Below are 23,799 nucleotides of genomic sequence, written 5' to 3'. Positions count from 1 at the left end.
CTGAATTTTCACATCTGGTGTTCAGGGGTAGCTGAACAATTTCAAATGCTCAGTGCTCTCTGCTCCCATGGCTGATCTGTATTTTTCAAAATGCAGCTGATTACTTCACTGTCTGAAAAGTGAACTGTGTGTCTAATTTTAAATTACAATGACATATATTTTTTTAAAGTCTGAGCCTCTAAAAACTGCTCTTACTTTTTCACTTTGCCATAGGTAGATGTCATGTTCAAAAACTGACTTCAGGGAAGAGAAACTTGGAAGCAAAAATAAAAGCCAAACCAGTTGTGAGATTCTTTAAAAATGTCCTATCAAATATGCAGTGTGTTTTCAAAATGAATTTTGCAAAAATGCAATGCATTTTCAATTATATTTGTCAATCTTTGACCCTCCTTTTCAAAGGAAAAATTTTTCAGTGGGAATAGCAGAAGCTCAATGTACAATGAAGGAATTTCCTCTTCTGGAAAAGCACTTATTGTGTCTGGTTTTGGTTATCTGGAAATACCCCATTTTTAACTTGATTTGCTGTCTTGTCTGGAAGTGCATAAAGCTCACAGAAGTCACCTGTCTTAAGAATTAAGAATTAAGGAATTTAATAAACTGCATTTTCTACACCTATTGATTTGATTTATGGCCAGATTTTTGTATTCATATTTTCTTGTATATTCTTTGAAAATGCATTGCATGTCAACAAGGCACTCTGCTTGACTTGAATCTTTAAGCAGGAGTGGAAACCTTGATCAGGAAGTGTTTCCCCTGATTTTTCCCAATTAACATGCAATTAGCATATTAATACAAGGGATATTAATGCTTGTCTTTAAATTTAAACCTTTAAGTACCATTCATCTTTTCAGAATTTTATGATCTTGACATTCTCCCCCAAAGAATTAGAAAATTAGGTATTCTGCTCTTAATGGATGTAATATGGAGGGATTTAGAGTCTAAAAATGACATTTTATAATATTCTAATAATTATTAACAAAATATTAAAATATTATGTACTTAAATAATAAATACTTAAGCAGCATGGGGTTTTGTGTAGTTGATTTTGTTTGTTTTGATGGTTTTTTTGTGAAAGACTTATTTACATGAATATACAAGAGAACCCAACCTCATTTCTTGGAAGAGAGCAAGACAGATATAATTTTGGATAAGTATTTAAAAAATCCAGCCTGCCACTAAACAGTTTTATGCTGTACTTCCCTTGTGGTTCTGGCAGAATTTATTTTTTTTAAAGTAGCAGCATGCATAGTTTTTTCCTCATCCAGGATCAGACTTTTGGTAGGAAAAAGAAATTAAGATGTGTCATATGAAGATTTCTTAAAGCATTTATTAGGGGAAATTAATTTTACTTGCAAAGCTAATTCACATTGGCTTGGCAGTGAGCACTGAAAACAGATCAAAGAACTAGTTGTAAACAAAGGTTAATGATAAGATGCTGGAGGAGCTAAATGAGGAAACAATAGTTAGAAGGGTATTGCAGGAGTTGGTTGGTGTTAAATTAGTCAACATGTAGTCTTCATTAATCTAAACCAAGAAGTAAAGAGCATTTTAATTACATTTATGAACTGGCTCAAAATTCAGAGCTGTTCTGAAGATAAATAATTAGAAGATATAGCATGTATGGGGAAACCATTCAAGGCATTAAATTTAGTCTAATGCATAGTTAAAAGCAAATGAGGAGTAGAAAAATTTTAGAGAAAGAGTGCAACAAAGCCTGAAAAAGACTTCAGACTTGATACATCTGTTCCTCTTGCAACGTGCTGGTTTTTTTTCCCAAGCTTTTACCTTATTTTGGTTGGTGAAAAAGATTGTAGGAGGAACGACCAAAAGCATTACATCATGGAAATTGCAGCTGCAGGAGTGAGCCAGGAAATCTATGGGCAAATCCCCTTGCAGGCAGTGTATCAAGATGTGGCTGAACCAAATAGCTTGCAAAAAGGGAGGAAATGCTATTCAGAATGCTCATGTGCTAGCACAGTTAAGGCTTTCTGCCTTTCTAATTTCTAACTTCTTCATGTGGTAGTTAGAATGAAATTTGCATCTGCTTTTTTTTGTTTGTTTTGTTTTCATGGGGGTATGAAAGGACTAATTTCTCTCCCGTCAGAGCCAAGGTGTTGAGTTTCGACTTGTAATAAAATCCTTTAGAGAATGAACCATCTATTTAATTTTATACCGACCTTCTACTGACTGCTACTTCTCACCTAATTGTATTCTCATTTTTCAGTCTTTTTAATGTACTTCTTTTTAATAAATCCATTCATAATAGTGCAAACAAAATATTCACCCAGAAGCTGGACATTGCAATTTCAAATGTACATCTTTGGATCGCTCAAAAGACATCAGTATCTTCACTGCTTTGGGTTACTGTGTTCTCATCATATACTGCTTATATTTCAGGGTTTTGGTGTAAAAAAAATGAAGCTTTATGTTTCTTTTGTGGTGCATCTGTACCAAGTAGCCTTGCCTTAAGAACAGTAAAACCAGGAAATTGACCTGTTAAATATTTTCTGTTAAATGTTTACTTAAAACAGTTGTCTCGTTTTCTCTTTTCAACCTAACACTTCTGTAATGATGTTGGCATTGCAGATACTGCAGTATTGCTTTGGTGTGTAGAAGCACTGGTTCTTATTATGTATACTTCACAGCTGGTGAAAGAGCTGTGTATACAAATAATATCAATTAATATTCCTTCAGGGGTTTTTTAGTATTGTCTACCATCTATTAATATTCCTTTGTTTTCTCCAATCCACTCAAAATAATTTTCTAGATTGCTCTTAAAAATAGCTGGGGTAAAAGCAAGTGGAAAAAAAAAAAGCCAATCGCTGTTAGGCAGTCTTATGGTTTGAAAGTTAATGCAGCTGTGACAGATCTTGCAAAGCATAGCTACAGCTTAAGTTGCAATCTTATTGCCAGTATTTAGTGCTAATTGAGATGTGACACAATGTGTGGTCATCTGAACCTAAAACTTGCTTGTAGTTCAAATGTCAGAATCATATTTAGAGATAGCCAGTCATCTTCTTTCCTTGTGTGTACCTCCACGAGGAAAAAGGAATGACTGTTGTCTGTGCCCTTATTTGCTTTTTAAATGTTTTGTCTCTTGTAGGCGTCCATTGAGTATCACACACAGCAGGCCTGTAGGGACTACTTTATATTTATAATAGACATATGATGGAGTACAGCTGAAGACTTACTGAGGCCGGAGTGCTGCCCTTGTCAGGTGGTTCAGTGCTTGTACTGGTCTTGGGTTTTGCAGCACAAAACTTGCAGCGTGGGTATTCCTGCTCCTGACTGGTTTAGGATGTACAGCACGGTATCCAGGGTGCTTTCTAATGTGGCTGGGGTGTCATGTGAAGTATGGCAAGCCATCACATTAGATCATGAGGAAAAATGTGCCAAGGGGAGGGGTTACTTAGTACATTTTGTTGCTTTGAAACCAGAGGTTCTTCAGTAGTTTGTCACTAGGACAAAAAATGGGGGAAGGGTTCCTGTGGAAGAGTTAAGGGCAAGGCTTTAAGGTTTTGGTGATATCTACATAAAAGTCCTGTGACTCCAGACAGGAGTGCAGACAGTCTCTGCTTGTGGCATGCCAAGTTCTTTGGGAACTATGCTTGGCTCAAATCCATTTGTGTATAAATCTCTCTTTTCCCTGGGGAGAGGAGAAAGTATTGCAAAAACTGGTATGAAGAGCCACATCAGCTGGGACTCATCAGAACTCTGAAAGGGGAAAATAAGTTTCTATTCCTCTTTTGACAAATACATTGTAGCTATATCTGACATGTATATTTTTTGGATGTGTCTATCAGCTGCAATACATAGAATAGATGGAGTCCGAGGCTGCCTGCAGCTGCCCTGTGCCACTGCATTCTTGTCTGTTGTACTGACTCAATTGTTTGTGCAGCTGTGCAGTAAAATGATTCTGCTGGAGCAGGGAAGACTATATATTTATAATTTGTCTATATGTTATAATATTTATGCATTTGTTTAAGCAGCAGGCTATTTTTCAGCTGGATCAATTACCTTACTCATGACATGGCTTCCCACGCAGCTCTGCCAGTCTAGTGGGGAGCCAGGGCTGGGAGGATGAGCCCAGGCACCAAAGGCCTGGACTTGCAGTGATTGCAGAGAGGAGGGAACGGGTCGGAAATGGAAATGAGAGCATGTCAGAACCCCTTGCTGCTTATTCACACCTCTGAAATTACAATTATTCTCCATGGAGAAAAGTTATGTGGTCTTCAGAGTTGCTGTTGGATTTTCTAACTTGGGAAGGCTGGGAGAGCCCAGTGCTGGGCTCATTAATTATCTGACTTAATTGAAGTATGTTATGTAATATATCACAGTAGTTAGTATACAGAGGTTGTGGTTGCATTAAGAATATTTTAATATTATTTTTCCCCCCCTGTGGTTAGCCTCATGAGCAGTTTTTTTAATCTGTTGTCTAGCAGTAGTATTGGCATCTAAAATCAGATTGCCCTATCTATCAGAAATGTGGGAGAATCCTCTTTCGTAAGTGTTAAAGAGAATGGGGTAAATTACTGTGAGTTAACTGTGCAGCATTGCAGGTGGAGAGTTAGCTCTTGTGCAATTCCTGCAAGGTTGTTGGCAAGTGGCAGTGCCATCTTGAGATAATTTAGCCCTCTGTCAAAGCTCTATGATTCCTAAAAGTGAAGCTGAGTAAAACAGCCTGATTGTGGAGTATCAGTCAACTTCATTTAGTTTGTGAAGAGCTTTTTAGCTTGGCTTCCAAAGGAAATGGATCATGCAATCTTTCTGTCCCTACCCCTGTAAATCTAAAGTCTCTTTACCACTGCTAGGAAAAGATTATAAAATCTTAGAGAACTTCCATATAAGTAGGTTCTGCCCAGGACAGGAAGGATGCTATTTGAGTTCCCTCTTGGGGAAAGGGTACAGCACAAGTTTGTTAGGATTGAGAAAATTCATATGGGAGAAACATGGACAACAGAAAAGCTATACCCAGAGCATATCCTCTATTGTGAGTCGAAGAGGAAAGTTGTAGAACACAGGACCTGGTTACTGACAGGAATAATGGAATAGCTTGTTTTTGTTTTCTTTCTGACTTCTGATGCTCCCAGCGTCACAACATGAAGCTGTAGTAACTCCTTGGTAACCAAACTGAGATTTTTAGAAATGCAAACCTGAAACGATCCTGCAGGTGACTGGTGAGGCTGCAGTTGCATAGGGAACAGAGAGGCTCCATTTTGGATGCCTGCCTGTTGCTATTCTGAGTTTCTCTACGCTGTGCGATGCTGCTTAACTTCCTGCTGTTTTCAAGGTACTTACATGATCAGTCCTCGGCTTTTTTTTAAAGCAGCTGCTCTTGTGGTATGCTTCCTTTCTGTCGGGAGAGTGCACAGTAACAAAGCCATGTTTTATTGCCTGGTGGGGGGATGTCTTTCTCGAAGTACGTTAGAGCCCAGTGCCAGGAGAAGGCACTGGTCAACTGCTGCAGACGAGCCGGTCATTTTCTCTGCTCCAAACCACAGCTCTCTCACTCTGAGACATCTTGTGTCAAAATCTGTGAGGAAGTTTGAATTAAAATTGAAATAGAAAGAAAACGGAAAAAATAACTAGCCTATTTCCTTACTGATTGTAAAACAAAACAACCACCAAATTGCCTTCTCTGCTGCCTGTAATGTGCCTTTTTGAAATATGCCATTCTTGTAGTTCTCCTCTAAATGCTGCTGCTTGCTCTTTATCCAAGTATTGCTTGCTCCTACCTAGAAACACAAATGTTTGCAAAATGTGAAGTTACACATCATGAGTTGTAAACAAAAGAGAAGCTTGATTTTTACCTGCCCTCCCTTCTTTAATTTAACCAACCTTTTTCTAGTACCTATGCAAGATTAGTTTTACAATGTTCAAGTTGATACTTTGTTCTTGAGAAGATGCCTGTTTGTCCCAAGCTTTCCTGTCAATATCTCAGTATTTTACTGATTTATGCTCTTCTGATGGAGGAGGTGAGATACGATGTAAGGAGACTTTTAAAACTTTCATATGAGTGAGGCTGAGAGGAGAAAGGAGTAAAAGAGGTAAAGAAATCATTCATTTCAGTAATACTGTGGTTTATTGGTTCATCTCACTGCATCTCATAACAGGTTAAATTCACGTTTGGGAAAAAATGTGTTAAATTTCTTGGGGATGTCAAAAGCCATTATAGAGCAAACCTCAGATTTCCAGTTCCTACTGTTCTGCTACCAACAGCTGATGAGATGGAGCTTCCACTGGAGCCTGTGGATGCTTTAGTTAATGGGCTATGGGAACTCTGAGGGGTGGTAAGTGATATGATATGTATGTATCTGGTGCTCAGTCCTCAGATGGTTTTGGTAAAGAGACTGGTTTGAGTACCAACTGCTGTTTGTACATACAAAAGCAGATTTGTCAGGTTGCTTTAAGTTGTTGCAAATGAAAGAGCAGTCAGTCTTCACCATAATCTTTATTTTGCTGTTGTCTGCCTGCTTTTAAGTTTGTAATAAAAACACTGATTTAATATTTTGTTTCAGTCTCCAGAGGGTGCTGAAGGCAAGGATGCAGCAAAAGTAACTAAACAAGAGGCAAGTATATATATATATATATATATTTCATTTGTTTTGGCATGTAATTATTTAACTGGAGATTTGCAGTCACGTATATCAGAAGATTACGCATTTCTGCGTCACTTCTGGTGAGCTGTTTTCAGTGGAATAAAGACAGTAAACCACATTTGTAACCTATCTGGCTTGATTTTGTCTTGGTGTACTGAGGATTTATACAACTTAGTAGTACACCAAATAAATTTGAGAAAGTTTTAGGGCTTTCATAGACAAACTCTGGTGGATCTTGTGGTAGTAGTGTTGTATCTTACTGCCTGGAACTGTTGTCTGTCTCTAGTGGGTTGGCAGAAGAGGGTTAATGCACACACCTCAGCCAGTCTACTTCAAAACTATTCTTAGCTTAAGTGACTGATGGGAGGGTGTCTTGAATTAAGATACTACAGTCTGAACTGGAGCAGCTGACACATTTGTGTTTTCTTTGACTGAATTTGTTTAAAGGACACAGTACATTCTGTTAGAGAAGACAGCTGGTGGTATCTTGGTATCTACAATAAAGTTCACTAGTTTGTTTGTCATAGCCTTTAATGTGAATTTAAAAAACAGGTAGAAAATTATGAGAACTTGTTTTCTTAGGTTGCCTTCTTTTGTGGCAGACAAACCAGGACCTTGAGAAGAGTGGGAGAATATTTAATTGCTCTGTTTGTAAATCTTGGAGCACATTTGATCAGGAAAGTAGCAAGTAAACAGACGGTATGCGCTATAGTTTACTTGCAAGTAAAAAACACTTTTTCATAAGGTTCCCCAAGGATCATAAAGAAACTGGCTAGTATTGAAGATCTTTCTAAGAATTTCTGACATTTAAACTTATGAGAAGAGAATGGAGGAGTGAAAGTTAATTTTCATAAAGGAGGAGATTATCAGTAGAGTATTGGATTCTTTTTTTGGGCTTTTGCTGCTGAATGTGTTTGTTAATGATCTCTAGGAGAAAAGGTACTAAAGAATTTACAAAGTTTGCTGAAGTTTACGAAAATTGTCAGAGTAGTCAGAAGTGAAAGAGGCTGAGAATGCCTGTTATGTCATTGACAAATAACCAAGTGATAAAACATCAAAAGAAATTCAATATGGAGAAACGCAAATTAATACACAGGGAGGGGAAGACCCAATGTTGGTCACGAAGCTGTTAATCAGGGGAGAGATTGTAAAATCACAGTGAATAGTTACTAGAAAATGTCAGTAGTTCTAAACAGAAAGTAACTAGAACATAGGAAAAAATGCCAGAGGACAGAGTAAGCGTCAGTGTACCACAAGATTAATTTTTTTGCTCTCAAATAAGGGAGTACTAAATGAAGCTCTCCTTATAGAGGCCATGGTAGAATTAAAAGGATACCAAGTACAGTGGGACAAATAGAGGATGTACAGCAGCTTTAAAAAAGGGTAAACAACCCAAACTAAAAAACCAAGCAACACAGTTTTTCTAGGATTCTTCATCTTTTATATAATGGAGTTGTGACAAAACAATTAGTAACTAAAAGAAAGACAGTTAGAGAATTACTTTTCATGAAACCTGTAAACAAGAGGAATCTAATGGAAGTAAGAGGCAAGAAGTTAAAAGGAGGGACAGTGGAGGGTGAAGATTTTGCTTTTTGTTTTCCACATGGTGCATAATCCCATTGTGGAACTCATTGACATGAGATGTTATGGAAACTGAAAGCGTAAATGTGTACTACATTATTAAAGAGATTTGTGTAGAAAATAACCCTTGGGGGCTATTTAAACACATGATGTTTATATGATATGCAGGTTGGAAAGTTGGCAGCTTCAGATTGCCAGAAGCTGGTGCAGTGGGAGAGTGCTCAGAGTTTTTCTGTCTGCTCCTTTCATAGATCCTTTCCATAGATGATTGCTAGCAGGCCAGTGTCAAACAGACTCTTGGGTGAGCTGCTAATTTCTGGGTTAGCGCAGCTGTTTGGAGGGGACAGAGGTTCCCAAAGCACATGAAAATGTGACCTTTACTGACTTGGCTCTAGTTCCCTCCTTAAAATCAGATAACACAAAAATACATACAAACCTCAAATAAGAATTAAAATTATTTAGCTGTCAAGCATTTTTGAAGACCTTACGGTTTATGCTGACTTTCTTATGGCAAACAAGTTATGGAACAGGAGGTAGGGGAGAGAATTATAACTTATCTAAATCAACATATTATCCTTTAAAAAGTAGATGCTAACATTTCAGTTCCTAAATGTTAAAGGGGTAGAAAGAATTGATTAAGAAAGCAGATTTGTAAAATCTGAGTTAGAGGTTCTTTGATTACCTGACCAGCTGAAATGGTTTTTTTTATCCTGTTGTAAAATAATGGTAGGCTGCTTCTTAAGTGGTTGATATGCTAAATTGCCAAGAAAAGAGAGGTTTACCTTTTTGCTGTTCATGATGCATAAATATTTCATAGCTGAAAATATCTTTAGGTATTTTTTGATTTCTATTTTGCTGGATGCAGACTTGAACTATTCACTGCTGCTTTCCACGAAGAATTCTTGAATGGCTCCAATGAACACAAATTACAGCATTCTTTAGATATTAACAAGAGCTTTTTCCTGTTGCAGGATGTGCCGAGCCATGGTTTTTTTTAGCTCAACTTAAATGCTTAATATGTGATTAGAAGTATTTTTCATTCTCTTTTTAAGCTGAGTTATGTTGGATATTTGTTGTAGTTTAGTTGTCCCTTTATTTTGACCACAGGTGTAATTCTAGTTCTATGAGTAGACCAGACTTCAGCTCAGTTTGTTAACCATGCTCTGTAACTGGGTGAATCTGTTTTAATTAATAAAAAAAATTGTGAACAAACTAACAAGCTAACAAGTATTTTTAAGACTTCAGTAATAAATTTATGACAAAAAGCAGGATGAAATGAAATCTAATAGGGAAAGTATGTTGAAGTGATAAAGCTGGAGAAAAGTAGAATCTCTGGCTCAAGTCTTTCCTTTTGAGATTTGTGTTTAAATAGAAGAAATAATTTCTCTCTCTCATCTTGCAGCTGTCTTTGTGCACCTGGACTCTCTGAGCAAGTGTGTGGAGAACTGAGGAAGTGGAAGGACTTAGTTTCATGTTTTGAAATTTTAGCACTCTGATGTCCTCTAGAGAAGGATGTTAACTTTATTCAGCTGTTAATCAGATGGGATTTGTGCCCACTATTACAAGTAACATTTGCTAGATTCTAAAAGCATCATGCTAAGTCTATATGAAAAAGGTTCAGTCCTTTGCACAGGTAGTCAAGCTTGCTGGATTTGTGAACCTTATATAGACCAGGAAGGGACTCAGAAGTAGTTGTAAAAGGGGTGTGTGTATGTGTGAGGTATTTAACTTTGTGGAGCTTTTGATGCCTTAGAATTTTAGCTTTTATATTTTTCATATATTTGTAATCCTGCAATTCTTTAGTGTATAGCCCTAAACTCCGTATAGGGTGTTAGCTGCTACTTTCCCATTTTGGTCAGACAAAACAATTCCTCTCCAGGCCTGGAAATCAAGGACACCTCACTGTCTCAGGCCCAGAGAAATGTAAACAAAACTGAGTTGGGAAGGAGCAAACTTGGAGTAAATGACTTCATTACCTGAAGCTGTAATTGGAAGATTAACCCCCAATGTGCAAATGGAGCAGACCTACAAAAGTATGGAAACCCCTGACCTGTCATCCATTTTGGGTGTAGCCCCTGTCAGGTACATTTCGGGATTTGTCTGCCCGAAATGTACCTGAAGGCCTTTGATAAATATAACAGCTTTTTACTCCCTTAATTTTGTCTGATTTCTGTTTTTAGGTAGTCCCAAGAAAGCATCAGTTTAGATGGTATAATTCCTGCACAACTTTTATTTTTAACTTTCATATCACTCTGTCCCTTTCAAGTTTTGATTGTCAAAGGTGAGGGAGATGTGAATTGTGTTTGGCAATAGACACATATTTTGATAGATGCATATTTTATGCTGTCCTGTGGAATGCTGATACTATGTTGCTTTGGATACTTTTTCCTGTAAGCCTGTAAAAATGTTCTTTTTTTTTTTTCTTTTCTGTAGCCCACAAGACGATCAGCAAGACTGTCAGCTGTAAGTATGTGTAGTACCTCCTGGTATATTCTTTTCTAAGCACATATGGTTTCTCAGACCAAACAAGTTTTTTACATTTTGCTTGATTCAATTTTTGTTCTTGTCGAGGGGTATTTAAGAATTCTAGCAATGAAGTTATCTTTGTTTTTTTGGTTTCAGGTTTTCAGGTTGTTCTGACAAAAGATTTATTTCCCCACTTGAGTGCAAAACTGTCTGTTAGGTGCAGTATTGACTTTATTTCATTTTGCAGGCTAATGTTAGTTGTGAAAATGCAGCTATTTCTCTGGGAAGGAGAGGGAGCTGTGTTTCGGGGACTGAATTTGATGCCACTGCTAGTACTTGGTTTTAGTTCCTCTTCTCTGTTACAATATAGCTGATGGGGGTTTTTTAACAGGTACTTCTAATCTCCGTGTTTTACTTGTAGAGTGACCCCCAAATTACTTTCAGTTCTAGATGAGTGAACTAATGCAAACAGGTGTGTACAGAGATGAGGTGCATTTGTGCAGTAAGGTTTTTCAGACTGTTTCTAGATGTATACTATTGAGCAGGAAGTAAGGGAAGATGCAGGGTGGGGGGGAAGCAGGGTGTGGAGGAGGCTGGCTTCTGGTGGTGTGTCTAACATGTTGTGCAACGAAAAATGTTTTATAGAAACCTGCTCCACCAAAACCTGAACCCAAACCAAGGAAAACAACAAAGGTAAATACTCTTTCTGGTTAGTCCCATCTTTTTAGCTCATAGTAAGCAAGTACACTCCTTCTTTATGTTGCAAACAGTTCAATTCACAGCATTTTTTTTTTGAGGCATGGGCTTCCCTGCCCTCTCTGCAGCTCCCTGCCCCCCCTCCCTGGAAAAAAAACGCAAATTAGATCATTCTTTTCTTTCTGTTCCACCCCTTCCTGGCCTCATTACTGGCCCAAAGAAAATGTCTTGCCTGTTTGATATGCAGACCATGTTAGTTTGTAGTGAATTGCTAGTTTTAGAAGAATTTTTACCTTTACTACACCTTTCCTGAAAAGTACAGGCTTGGTTGAGTAAACTCTTCCTGAGACCTAGCAATTTCTACAAAAGCATTTGAGATTACTCTGTATCATTCTGTTTCCTTGTCTAGAGGTGCAGTACTTCATTTTGTACTGAGAAACTCTTATCTGTTCTTGAAGCCTGGCTGCTGCTGAGAATGCACAATTATAATTAAAGGTGAAATTAAATATATTTAAATTGAATGGTTTGGGTTTTCTGGGCCAGTTACAGTCAAATTAAAATCTTATTAGTGTTTGAAATACCTTTTCAGGATTTTTGCATATAAATCATGTACTGCAGAAACTGTAGATTTATTTGTGCCTAAGGGGAATGTTGAATAATAGCAATTGCTTTATTGCGGGAAAAAAGCTCCCATGCTGGACACTGAGTCTAGCACTCCTCACAATTCCATTTTTTTCAAGTGCTTTTATTGTCATCTCAGTTGGGCAAGTGCCAGGATACAAAGTCCACATGTGAAAGTAAAACTCTGACTTTAAACATTGTGTGATTTATCATACAAAATTACCAGTAAAGTCTTGCTGAGTCCATCCTGCTCCCCTCTTAAAAAGAGTATTAATAAAGAAGGGAATGTTATAGCTTCTGTAGCTTCACATACCTGTGGGATGAGCTTGGTGTCATGGACCCCGTCTAAGATGTGTGAGAGGCATTTGAAACTTATTTTGGGTGTCTCAAATCCTTTATGATATTACTGTAAGTAACTTCTTAATACAGTAATCCTTTTTTTTTTTCCAAACCCTAACTGGATCACATTTTTAGGAGTATCTTAACCTTGGTCTCTACAACAGAAAACAGCAAGTGTGTACTCTGAACTTGCTATTAAACAATGAAAGATGGTGCAGATTTGAGATAATTTTTATTGTTAAAAGCTTGCATGCTATTAATTTGCTAAGTCAGTTCCTTAGTTTGTTCTTTCGTAGGTGAAGAGTTATAACTGTGCTCGTACCAACTGAAAGCTCCCAAATTAAGCTGCTGTGTAACATTGAAGCTGAGGGTCGAAGGAGTAATTCAGGCTGCCCTGGAACTGGGATTACTGGTGCTCTCTCCTCACTGTCCCACTCCTGTATGGGCATCAGTGGGGAAGGGTAGTAAACCAAGAAAGGCAGATATTAGGTGTTCAAAGCTACTATTGCCATTTGCACGGAGAATTTGGAGCAAATGGTTGCATGAAAGAATCCAGTGTTTATCAGAACTACTTTAAATACTAAAGTAAAATGGTAAATGCAATACCATTTAAATTTTATCCCATTGCACTTTAAATATTTAACCTATGTCTGTGCTAAACTTTAGATCACAAACATAAATAAGTACACAGAGAAAGGATTTATAAAAAAATAGTAGACTGTACATAGAAATTAAGAACAAATCTCAAAATGAAATTGTGGTTATTAAAATAGTTCCTTTTGATAAATTCTCTGCTTTGTGTTGCTGCAGATGGACTTTTATCAGTTTGTCTCCCTAGCATGTTGGATGGTTCTTTTGTTGACATGGAATGACCATCACAGATGTTATCAAAGTAACAAAAGGACAGCCAACAAAAAAAGCTTAATTTTTAAAATCTAATTTAATATTTTATATGAATTGAAAGTGTAGTGCTGTAGTTACACAAACAGTGTGGTGTTGGTGTTTGGCTGAATAAGCTTTCAGTATACTGTAATTGTGTTTGTTCAAACAGATATCCTGTATATACCTCATAGGACAGCTCTACCAAAGTAGTCTGGCAAGGTTTTGTATCCCTGAAAAAATTTTCAGAAAAACTAAAGAAGGAGACGCCACCATTTTCTAGAAATGTTGAGTCTCTATGTAACTTATGTGGGTTTACAGTTTCCAGGTAGCCTTTAGATGGTTTTCTGTTTCAGTCCAGCACATGAAACTTGCCAAGACTTGCTGTTTAGTTCGTGTGAAAGTTGTTTTGATAAAGATGCAGGGTTCTGGCTACTCATACAATGTCTATGGCCATGTTTTTAATCTTCTGTCAGAAGGAACCTGGAACAAAAGCCAGCAAAGGTGCTAAAGGGAAGAAGGATGAAAAGCAAGAAGCTGCAAAGGAAGGTACTACACCATCTGAAAATGGTGAAAATAAAACTGAAGAGGTACTTTCCACACATACCTCCTGCTGATTGAATCAGTGTTTTTTAATTATTCAGCCTTTCAGACATTGTTAGCATGTTCATAATGTTTCTTTTTATTGCCCATAATGTTATTGCAGATTCTCATCTCGCTCAACTGTTAGTGTTTCAACATCCAGAGGTGCCCCACCCAGCACACTGTCAGTAAAAGGGCAGATTGAAACAGTGAAAGTTAAGGGTGCGGTAGAGCATTCAGCATGTGTGCAGTGAATAGGAACGGGTGGTAGTGTGGTGCTTTTCAGTGTGAACGATGGAAGCTGACAGGTAAGGCTTGTATTGCTTTTGAAAAGCTGGGACCCATGAGTTGAGAAAAGTGTGTGACTGTAACTGTTCCGGCTGCATAGATATCCTGTGGACACAGGTTTGGAGCTGTTGCAAGTAAGAAATCCAAGGAGTGAGGATAGCTTGGGTATTTAGGTACCTAATGGCATTTCACTATAGTAATTTAGTTTCTTTCTTTCTTCTCCACAGGCTCAGAAAACTGAATCTGTAGGTGACAAGAATGAATGAAATACCATGAAAATTTTGGGTTGATTTTATGTACCTCTTGGACAACTTTTAAAAGATATTTTTATCAAGTATTTTGTAAATGCTAATTTTTTTAGGACTATGATAGTTGACGTATTAAACTGTATATGAACATTTCCCTTCTCATAACAGTGCTTTTAGAAATTCCCATTGTTGCCAAGTAATATAAATATCAACTTAATATTGCAAGGTATGTGTAAAATTGGATCAGCATTCCATACACTTGCTTTAAGAAATTATGTCTTGTGCATATGGTGATGTTTTTACTGTGTGTATTGGAATTTTTCATGCAGTTTTTCTAGAGCAATAATCAGTGGTGCTTTTGTACTTAGGTTTTATGTGATTTTAATGAAACATGGATAGATGTGGCCACCTGCTGACTATTTTGGGTTCTTTTAATGGATTAAAATAAAAGGTCTCCTTGCCCGCAAAACTAAAGACTCTTAATGTTTTCTCTTAATCTGAGGAATGCCGTACTCACGTCTTTGACTGTTACAAGGCACACTAAATGATTTAGTAACAATTGTTTTGCATGCAGTGTGTTTGCTTTTCTTTGCTGATGTCTGATTAAAAACCACACACACAGGAGCAGCAGACTGGGATTTTCAGTGGCCTGCAGTTTAGGAGACTTACAGATAAATTCTTCCTAGATACACTCATCAAATACACTGTCACAGGGTGAGTAGAGTTGCCGCACTCTGACAGGATATTGTGTCTTCAATGAGCTATCAGTACAGAACAAATTGCTTGATAGAGACGTACAGTAATTTAAAAGTAGCTTTGTTTCTCCCCACTCTCTTTTCATTAATGTGCACTGTAGTCTATGGAAACCTTTCTTTCTATCTGTAGCCTCAAATTTAATATAAATAGTAATTGCTGTTCTTCAGCTGAGGACAGTTGTTAATACATTGAAATCGCTGTTAAACAGTGCTGTATATTTGGTACCTGGTGGAAGTGGAACAATGAAAGCTGGTTTTGAGGTAATTGTGGTGATGTGGTGGATTAACTAATGATTTTTTAGTGTCCATGTTTCAACTCTGCAGCTCATTCTAAGTACCTTTTATGATTTTTCTCCTTCTCTTTTCTCTAGGGGTCCTGGTGTTTCTATTGTTACTTCTGGGATGGGAGGGTGAAAGAAAAGATGTTCCCTGTTCTTCAGTAGCATTGATTTGTATTGGTCAAGTGGTAGCCATTATGTCTGAGGATACCTTTTGCTTGTTTAAGTCAATAAATAAATGACTGTTGTCTGACCTAGCGTTCTATTCATTATTTGGGAAGAAGTCTCTAGTTGCCTTTTTTAATTAAAACCAAAAATAAGCCAAGCATATCTACACTTGAAAATTGAAGTTTGATTGCCAAAACTCTCTCTGCTAGCTATAATAAGAGTTAAGACCTGCATTGATATAAATGTCACTCTACACTTTTTTGATATGCTTGCTACACCCACAGAAGAGGAGGCTGTTCTCTGCAGCATGAACTTAGTTTTGTTAGAAAATTTAAATCAATCCTCTGCTTTTGGTGGCAGAGGGCTATAACAGAAACTGTAGACAATGAGAAGGGAAGTCCTTAGTGTTACCCAGTGATATGTGTTTGGTAATCCTGCAAATTACTTCTGATTTGCTTTCTGATGGACCCTGTTGAAAATCTATTGGAGATTATGGTTGTAGGAAGGTGAACCATCTGAACTCTTTCATAGAATCATCAAAGTGCTAGTTGAAAGCATTTTTTCACTTTGAGTTTCTTGTTCCTCTGTGTGTGTATATACATACTCCAATAATTTTGTGTGGATCACCAAGAGATTGGTTGCCTAATCCTATCTAGACACTTGAAGCTCTTGAAATGACCCTTTTAATTTAGATTTTAACTTAGGCGTGAGCATCAGAAGACACTTGTCTGGACAGTCTTATTTAAGGAGAGCTCTTTTAGTAAATGGTTAAAAGGTGGGCAAAAGTTGGGTCCTTAAAACTAATTGCACAATATCTTGACCTAGTAATTTTGGCACAAAATTCTTCTGTTGTCCCAACCGGATTAGGAGATTCAGCTCAGTGCCAGAATTCCATTGGAAGCACTTAACAAAAGATCCACTTGGCTAAAGTGCAGTGAAACACACTACCCTGCTGATTCACTTAACATTTCTGATTTTTCAAAAGTGCTTTGTAAATGTCATGCTTACCTATATTTTTTCTCTACGTGTCAAATTCTCAGAGAAATCTTCAAGGCACTGTATCAAGTTCTAGAACATGTTTTTTTAAAATTAGAATGGTCACACATTCAGACATATGTAGCAAGAGTCTTCGTGGGCAGGTGGTGATCTGCAGAGCACCTTCAGGAAGCATGTAAGTATTTTAGTTTTGAAATGGCAGTTGGAAGTGCCAGGTGTCACATCTCTGCCATAAGGAAACTTGTATCATCAGTATTTAATGACTGACTGCTTCACACTTGAACACAAGGTTTGGAGGGATCCCTGAAAGCAGTATTTGTCCTTTGTGGGATGTAACAGATGGGTAATTCAAGGTACATTAAAAAAAATTGTGAGGGTGTCCCAAGTTTCAGCCAAGGACAGGGTTAATGTTTTGCAGTAGCTGTGAGGGGGCAGAGCCTGGAGCTGTGTGGGCAAGTCCAAGACCCAAACGTTATTCAGTACCATCTTACCTCATGGCCAGGGTCACAGGCTTGGGGAGAAGGGACTCTTGTCTCCTCCAAGGAGAAGCATGTTTCTTTGCAGTGGTGGGCTTAGGGTTCGTCCCTCATTGTTTACTTATCTCAGGCTTGGTGAGCATTTTGTGTGTAAATCACCCACTGGGTACACTTTTGTCATTAGTATTGTTGCTGTTACTGTTCTTTTCTTTGCTGTTTCCAGTAAGCTGTTCTTATCTCAACCTGTGATTTTAACCTTTTGTGCCTCCAATTTTCAACTCCATCCCTGGTGTGTGAAGGAAGAGGGGAATTGAGGAGAGTGAGGAAGTGGCATCTGGCTTGGGAGAGTCTCAGTGGGGGCACAATTGGGGAGGGCCATTCCTAAACCATGGCAGAAGGCCGGCCTTTTTTTTTTAGGTTTAAAGGAGGCAAATGCATCAGAAACAATACAATTCCCCTTGGTTGTCACTTTCCACTATTGCCCTATCATTGACTGACCTTGGGCTAACTGCATATGTCAGCACAAGGTTACACTTGGTACTTTGTCTGTTCAATGGCAAAGATAGCTTTTTCTGACCTGCAGGTAAGATGCAACCAATTAACAGAAATCCTAATGGAAAATTAACCCATGTGCTATACAGCAGTGAAAATTAAGTTGTTTTGGCGCATCTTGCTCAACCCTTAAAAGTTTGAGTTATGTGGTCTGTTCATAACTGCAAAAGGAAAAAACAGGGAAAGAGAAAAGGACTAGCAAGAAAATAAAGATCACTTACTAGAATAAATTACGTGCAAGTTAAATTTCTAGTGGAATTGGGAAAAGCAATGATTTAGCCCACAATGTCCATTTATATTTAATAAGACAGTAAACTTCTGCATGTGAATTAAAGCACTAAATATACAGGAGACTGCCTGTAAACAGCTCCAGTACAGCAAGAACTCTTGTCACCCTCCTGGCTCAAGGTTTATCTTTCTTGTATTTGTAGGAAAATGTGAAGAATACTTTCACTCTTAGTTAAATTGCTGCATACATAGTGGTCAGGAGAGGCATTAGAATGTTCAGTGCTATTATTTTTGGTAAAACAAGAATTTTCTACTCATGTTCTCTCTAATATACATACTTCTTGCTTTATTTTAAAGCTTAGCTATAGCCAGATTGGTTTGCCAAATTGCCAGCAACTGCTTTCTAGAATGTCTGGTTCTGCATTTATAATAGATCAGAATGAAATAGTTCAATGGTTTTCCCATAGAAAATGGACAGTATAAGAAATAAACTGTTTTGACACATTATGGCCTTTGTGATGATGGGGACTAACAGGTGTTTGACTAACACAGCAAAATACCCTCACAATCATCTTCAAAGTGGCTATAAATGAGTTCTGGTGAAAGCTGACTTAACTAACACTAGATTTTAACTTTTTCTATTGATACCAATCATAATATGAGCAGAGAATTGTATTTGCATACCTGCTAAGATAAGGATAAAACTAGTAATTCAAATCCATGCTCAAAAAATACACCTGATTGTGTGAGGCCATTGTGCTTAGTTTTAGTACTGCATTTATGTCACGGTAGTATAACTTGTAGGAATTGTTTTATCACTGTTTCCATTCTCATTCAGAAATAAATTTCAGACTTGAAGCCCATAAAAACGGAATTTATACCGGACAATTTCAGGTACTAAGCTGTTTGATATGAATCTTCCAATAATGAACAATTTAATGGAGAGCAATATAATTTAAGATGACAATGCAGTGACTGGAAAGAGTGATCTTGTCAAAGTCCTCAGTCTATTTCTAAAATGGCTATAAAATATTACTGTAGTTCCTTGCAAAATAGAGACTGTAGAACAAGAACTTTTGCCCCATTGTAAGACAAAGCTGGAAGGCCATTCTAAGCTTTCTCTAGAATAGTAATAATAATAAAAATAATAAATATAATTTCTAAAAACCAAACCAAATCCTTCCTAGTTTCTAATGTCACATATATATATGTACATGTCAGGCATATTCTGTAAGAATTTGGAAGATGTGAACTCTTAAAGGGGTTCATAACTATTGGAGACGAAGCATGTGATGTATGTCAGGTACATCTAGAATAACTGAGTAAGGAGTAGCAGTAGTGGAGAATTTCTGTGATTCTGTTCATTGTCAACTTATAGACAGCTGCACGTTATTCACAAGAGGGAGGAGTGCTGCTACTGCAGCAGCTGGGGGTCATCCCAGAATGAGCTTGGAAGAAAGTTCCCTGGTGGCTGAGTGCAGGAGCAATGTGTGAATACTCCATGGTGGTTGTACAGCAGCGATGCTTTTGGAAGACAGTCTGGATGGGTGGGGGGCAGGGGGCAGAGCTGGGAATGGCAGGAGGGAGAAAGTAGTCTGATCCTGTAATCTGGCTGGGTGGGTGTGGAGGAAGATATCTTGCACAACATAGGAGAAACATTTTGCTAGGAATAGGAGCAAGAGAGAAACAGCAAATTTTTTTGCATGTGCAAGCAAGCCTTGAATGTCACTAGATTTATTTTTTTCCCCTCGGGTCCTTTATCAACAATCCAGTTACTGAGGGCACAGTGCTTTTGTTTTGTTCCCTCTGGGATACATTCCTGGTAAAGCTTGTAATTGTAGGGTTTTTTTTTTCCTACTTCCTTAAAGGCATTTTTGCACTTAAGTATCATTTGTGTATTGGTGCCAAATCTCCACCTGCAGGATAGCTACTGGTTGTGTTGATGAATTTCTGGAGTCTTTCAGGAAGCTTTGCCTTCTTTACCCGCAAGGGAAGTAGGTGAGTAAAGGTTTAAATGTATGGTAAATCTGAGCATCAAGAGGGTACTGGGGAGTCTGCTGTCTACCTCGGTGACAATAGATACCAGACCTTGAGGTGAGATGGAAGAGAGAGAGCCAGGGGAAGGCCAGGTGAGCATAGCACCTCTACTACTGTTTTGAGACTTCTTTATAGTGGCTATACACAAAATGAGGGTTGCTTGGCCTCAGCAGCACAGGGGAGGTGGGGGCCTCGGATTCACAAGGTGAGTGCAGTGGTAGTTCATCAAAGAAAAAAATGTGAGTGGCGCAGGTTGTTCCAGTGCAGAGTAGCACAGAAAAGGCACACTTCCAAAAAGTTGCATAAGGATAGATTTGGTCATGACATTTTTGGCAGCTGGTTGTCTTATATGACTGTGATGAATCAGAAAGTTGACAGTAGTTATTCAAAAATAGTGAATGTATACAGTGTAAACAGGAGTTAATGACAAGAGATGGCTAATGCTGTGCTATTACATATACTATTAGGACTATGGGAAGTGTATGAAATTGGTTTTAAATATTGAGTTGCAATTGCCAATTATAGCAGCAGTTGAATGTAATTGTGAAGACATCCCAAAAAACAGCAAAAAAAATTTGTATTTCCAAACAGATGTCATCCTCAGTGATGAAACTGCAAGGTGAATCACTGCAATACAGGTTGTAAGCAACTGATTTAGAGCACTTGTCTTTGGCTCTGTTGAGCCACTGTCCCATTCACACTTGAATGATCACAGGGGTGTCCTAACTTATTTTTTAAATGCTGTCTCCTTTAAATTTAAACAATAATAATGCTCCTCATCTGATTAATGCTTCAGCATCAGCATTGGATTCATCCTTTCATGGTGGGGTGGTGTTTTAGGTTTATAGATCCTACAATGCATTAGGTAATACACAGAAAGAAGCCAGCAGCACAAACATTGCATTCTTACAAAATTCAATGATCAATTCAGTTCATCATTTACAACAATAGACTTGGTTTATACCAAGCATGGAAAATACTGGCTGTCCCTTTATTCATCAAGCAATTAGACAAAGCATTTGGTATCATATATCTCTTAATAGCAGTGCATCTGGCATGTTTAGCAGATTATATTATTGTTGGACCATGAATAAAGGACTCAGTTATATATTACTTCTTTCAAAAAGGCATGTTCTACCTTCCCCTTCATAGTCATATTCACACCAGATAACAAGCCAGTGGCAAGAAGCTTTATGGCCAAACACTGTTTGAGGATTCTTTTCAGTGCTTTCCATGCACAAGTCTTCCTGTTCTCAGTAAGGTCTGACAAAGTCTTTGACAAATTAAGAGGACTGGGCAATCACCCAACTGTATGAAGTCTAACAAAGGCAACTGCTGGATCTGTACCTGGGATGGGCAACCCTGAATGTACCAACAAACTGGGAATGAGATGCTGGAAAGCATCACCATGTAAGGGGACCTGGGGGTCCTGGTCAGTGGCAAGTTGAACATGAGCCAGCATGCCCTGGCAGCCAGGAGGGCCAACCCTGTCCTGGGGGCATCAGGCACAGCATCACCAGCCGGGCAAGGGAGGGGATTGTCCTGCTCTGCTCTGCACTGGGGCAGCCTCACCTCCAGTGCTGGGGGCAGTTTTGGGCACCACAATGTAAGAAAAACATTAAACTGTTAGAGAGTGTCTGAGGAGGGCAACAAAGATGGTGAAGGGCCTTGAGGGGAAGCTGTGAGGAGAGGCTGAGGGCACTGGGTCTGTTCAGCCTGGAGGAGACTGAGGGGAGGCCTCACTGCAGTTACAGCTTCCTTGTGAGGGGAAGAGGAGGGGCAGGCACTGATCTCTGCTCTGTCGTGACCAGAGACAGGACCTGAGGGAATGGCCTGAGTTGTATCAGGAAAGGTTTAGGTTGGATAATAGGAAAAAAGTTTTTCCCCCGAGGGTGTTTGGGCATTGGAATGGGCTCCCCAGGAAAGTGGTCACAGCACCAAGCCTGACAGAGTTCAAGGAATGTTTGGACAATGCTCTTGGGCATCGATGAGGTATTTGAGGCAGACCTATGCAGTGCCAGGAGTTGGGTTTTGATGGTCCTTGCCAGTCCCAACTCAAGATATTCTATGATTCTAAGATGTAAGATGTCCTTTGTGACATCTTTCAAGCACCTTTAAATAGATTTGTTGGGAGCAACTGCAGCCAGCGCTTGACTACCGCAAACTGTAGGTAGTTATCAGGTCAAAACACTGTAGCAATAATTGAGATATACTGTGAATCTCTCTGACAGATGTTAATTTGTTTACCTCCTTGTAATGTTACATTTTTTCCTTCAACTTCTCATCAGTTTGAGACTTTGTATTTTCTGGTTTGTTTTCCACATCAGCTCTTCCCTCAAGGATCTTTAGTGTGGCCCTGAGAAGCTTTTATTTTCATTTTAAGCATTTTAGCATTTTCTCATTATTTAGTGGACAGAATAAAGTCTCAAGTAATTTGGAGGCTGAGCAAAAGTGAACTGAGCTGTCTTAGGGTTTGTTAAAAACTAGCTAGGCTTTATCTCTGCTTCTAGAACTTCCTAGCAAAAACATTGTTGTGGAACGTATTCTGTGTTTTACATACTATACCTTGCTATAAAGATATTTCAGTTTCAGAAGTAAAGCATAATGGCAGCTTCAGATTTGTTTGTTGCAAAAGCTGTGTCTATGCTAGCAAGCTAAAAGGTGCCAGGGCACAGAGCTGCAGACTTGAAGCCCAGAGCTGACACAGTAAAATTGTTGATAGCAGAGTCCCTGCACTAGGTCCAGGACAAGCAGCATTCCCCCAAGCCACCCTTGGCATGGCTCGGGGGGTAGCTCAGGCCCAGCTGACAATGCAGATGCCACTGTCCTGTTTTGAAGGTTGAAAGAGCCCAGTAATATGGATATGGCCACTGGCATGAGCAACTGGCCAGAAATTGAGTGGGCAGTAGTGCTTTTCTGATTACTAATATGGGTAAAATTCAAAACTGAGGAATACAGCAGCAAGAACACCTTACCTTCTGTGTACTGGAATTTGAAATTTTGTTGTCTGCAAATATGTCATGACATGTCCTCTTACAGAGTCCTACGCTATTAGAATTATCCATCAGTGAATGAACTGAAAGGCATACACACCACTCTCCTGGGGGAAGAGAAAAATGTAAGTATGCTGGCTGCTGAAAAATTTCAACTGAAAAATCAGGGTTGGGAGTATATGGGAACAACACAATTCTGAGGTACACTTAATGTGGTGAAATCTGGAATGCACCAAGACAGGTATGTAGTTAAAACCATCAGAAACTGCTATGCAGGGTCTGAGGAAAGCACTTTCAAACATATATGCAAAAAAAAATTGATACATGGACTAAATAGACATTGCTTTATTATAACAACTATATTAAAAATAAATTCCTATGTATTTCTTCAACCTAGTTTTCACAGGATGTGTTTCTTTACATTAGCTGATTGACTTTTAGTGTTATTTGATACTTTATTTATAATGGTCTGTCAAGAGGTAATTATTAGTAGTCAAATTTGATGCTGGAAGATCAAGTTCAATTCCTTTCTTATTCAATCTTGGAAGTTGTATTTAAAAAAAAATTCACACATGCAGAAACTAGCACTATGCTTGTGCTCCAGAGCTTATTGGACGAACACCCATCAGTGATGAGGTGAGAATGTGCATGACACTACACTGTAAAATAATCTTTCCATTGTTTTACCATTTGAAATATAGATACGCCATTTTCCAACAGTGAGAGTTTCTGAGTGTCTAAAAACCTTCTTAGTTTGCCCAGCACTGCCTGTTCCAGCTAGGTCATGATCCACAAATCTCTGCTTGTCTTGTTTGTATGCCCTATACATGGATCATTTTCTGAGCATGCTTACCAAACTAGGTCCTAACCAAAGAGTGGATTGTGCAGTTTTAATGTACTCTTGTGTGCAGGAGGATCCCACTTCAGTTCAAATTCTTCCAGGGAAGAGAAATCAGTATTTTGTACCTCAGAACAGACTGAGCTAGCCACCTGGGAAAATATTCTCAAGAGAGGGTT

At 38.5% G+C, this 23,799-nt stretch overlaps 1 protein-coding gene and 1 long non-coding RNA gene across 12 annotated transcripts in view; both read left to right on the top strand.

The window, feature by feature from the left end:
• Nucleotides 1-15,585, top strand: part of HMGN3 (high mobility group nucleosomal binding domain 3) — a 28,261-nt gene extending 12,676 nt beyond the window's left edge. For 3 of the 9 annotated variants that reach the window (XM_064412506.1, XM_064412513.1, XM_064412508.1), the window contains 5 exons: nucleotides 6,519-6,569; nucleotides 10,614-10,643; nucleotides 11,292-11,339; nucleotides 13,658-13,771; nucleotides 14,279-15,585. In XM_064412506.1, the coding sequence (XP_064268576.1) occupies nucleotides 6,519-6,569; nucleotides 10,614-10,643; nucleotides 11,292-11,339; nucleotides 13,658-13,771; nucleotides 14,279-14,317 (282 nt within the window). In that variant the 3' untranslated portion in view covers nucleotides 14,318-15,585. Of the gene's footprint in view, nucleotides 1-6,518; nucleotides 6,570-10,613; nucleotides 10,644-11,291; nucleotides 11,340-11,751; nucleotides 11,838-13,657; nucleotides 13,772-14,278 lie in introns of those variants that run through there. The other 6 variants (XM_064412509.1, XM_064412514.1, XR_010358379.1 and 3 more) reach the window with 5 other exon arrangements.
• Nucleotides 15,586-21,480: 5,895 nt separating this feature from the next.
• On the top strand, nucleotides 21,481-23,510 carry LOC135296303 (uncharacterized). Of its 3 annotated transcripts, none has more exons than XR_010358377.1 (2): nucleotides 21,481-21,955; nucleotides 22,829-23,510. It is a non-coding gene; the product is annotated as an uncharacterized LOC135296303 (long non-coding RNA). The 3 variants fall into 3 exon arrangements; XR_010358376.1 differs by having other exon boundaries at nucleotides 21,481-21,959; XR_010358378.1 differs by having other exon boundaries at nucleotides 21,481-21,970.
• The last annotated feature ends 289 nt before the right edge of the window (nucleotides 23,511-23,799 follow it).

The sequence above is a fragment of the Passer domesticus genome, chromosome 3 (genome assembly GCF_036417665.1).
Source record: "Passer domesticus isolate bPasDom1 chromosome 3, bPasDom1.hap1, whole genome shotgun sequence".
Lineage (NCBI taxonomy): Eukaryota > Metazoa > Chordata > Aves > Passeriformes > Passeridae > Passer > Passer domesticus.
Note: the sequence above shows the minus strand (reverse complement) of the source record. Positions and strands in the feature narration are given on the sequence as shown.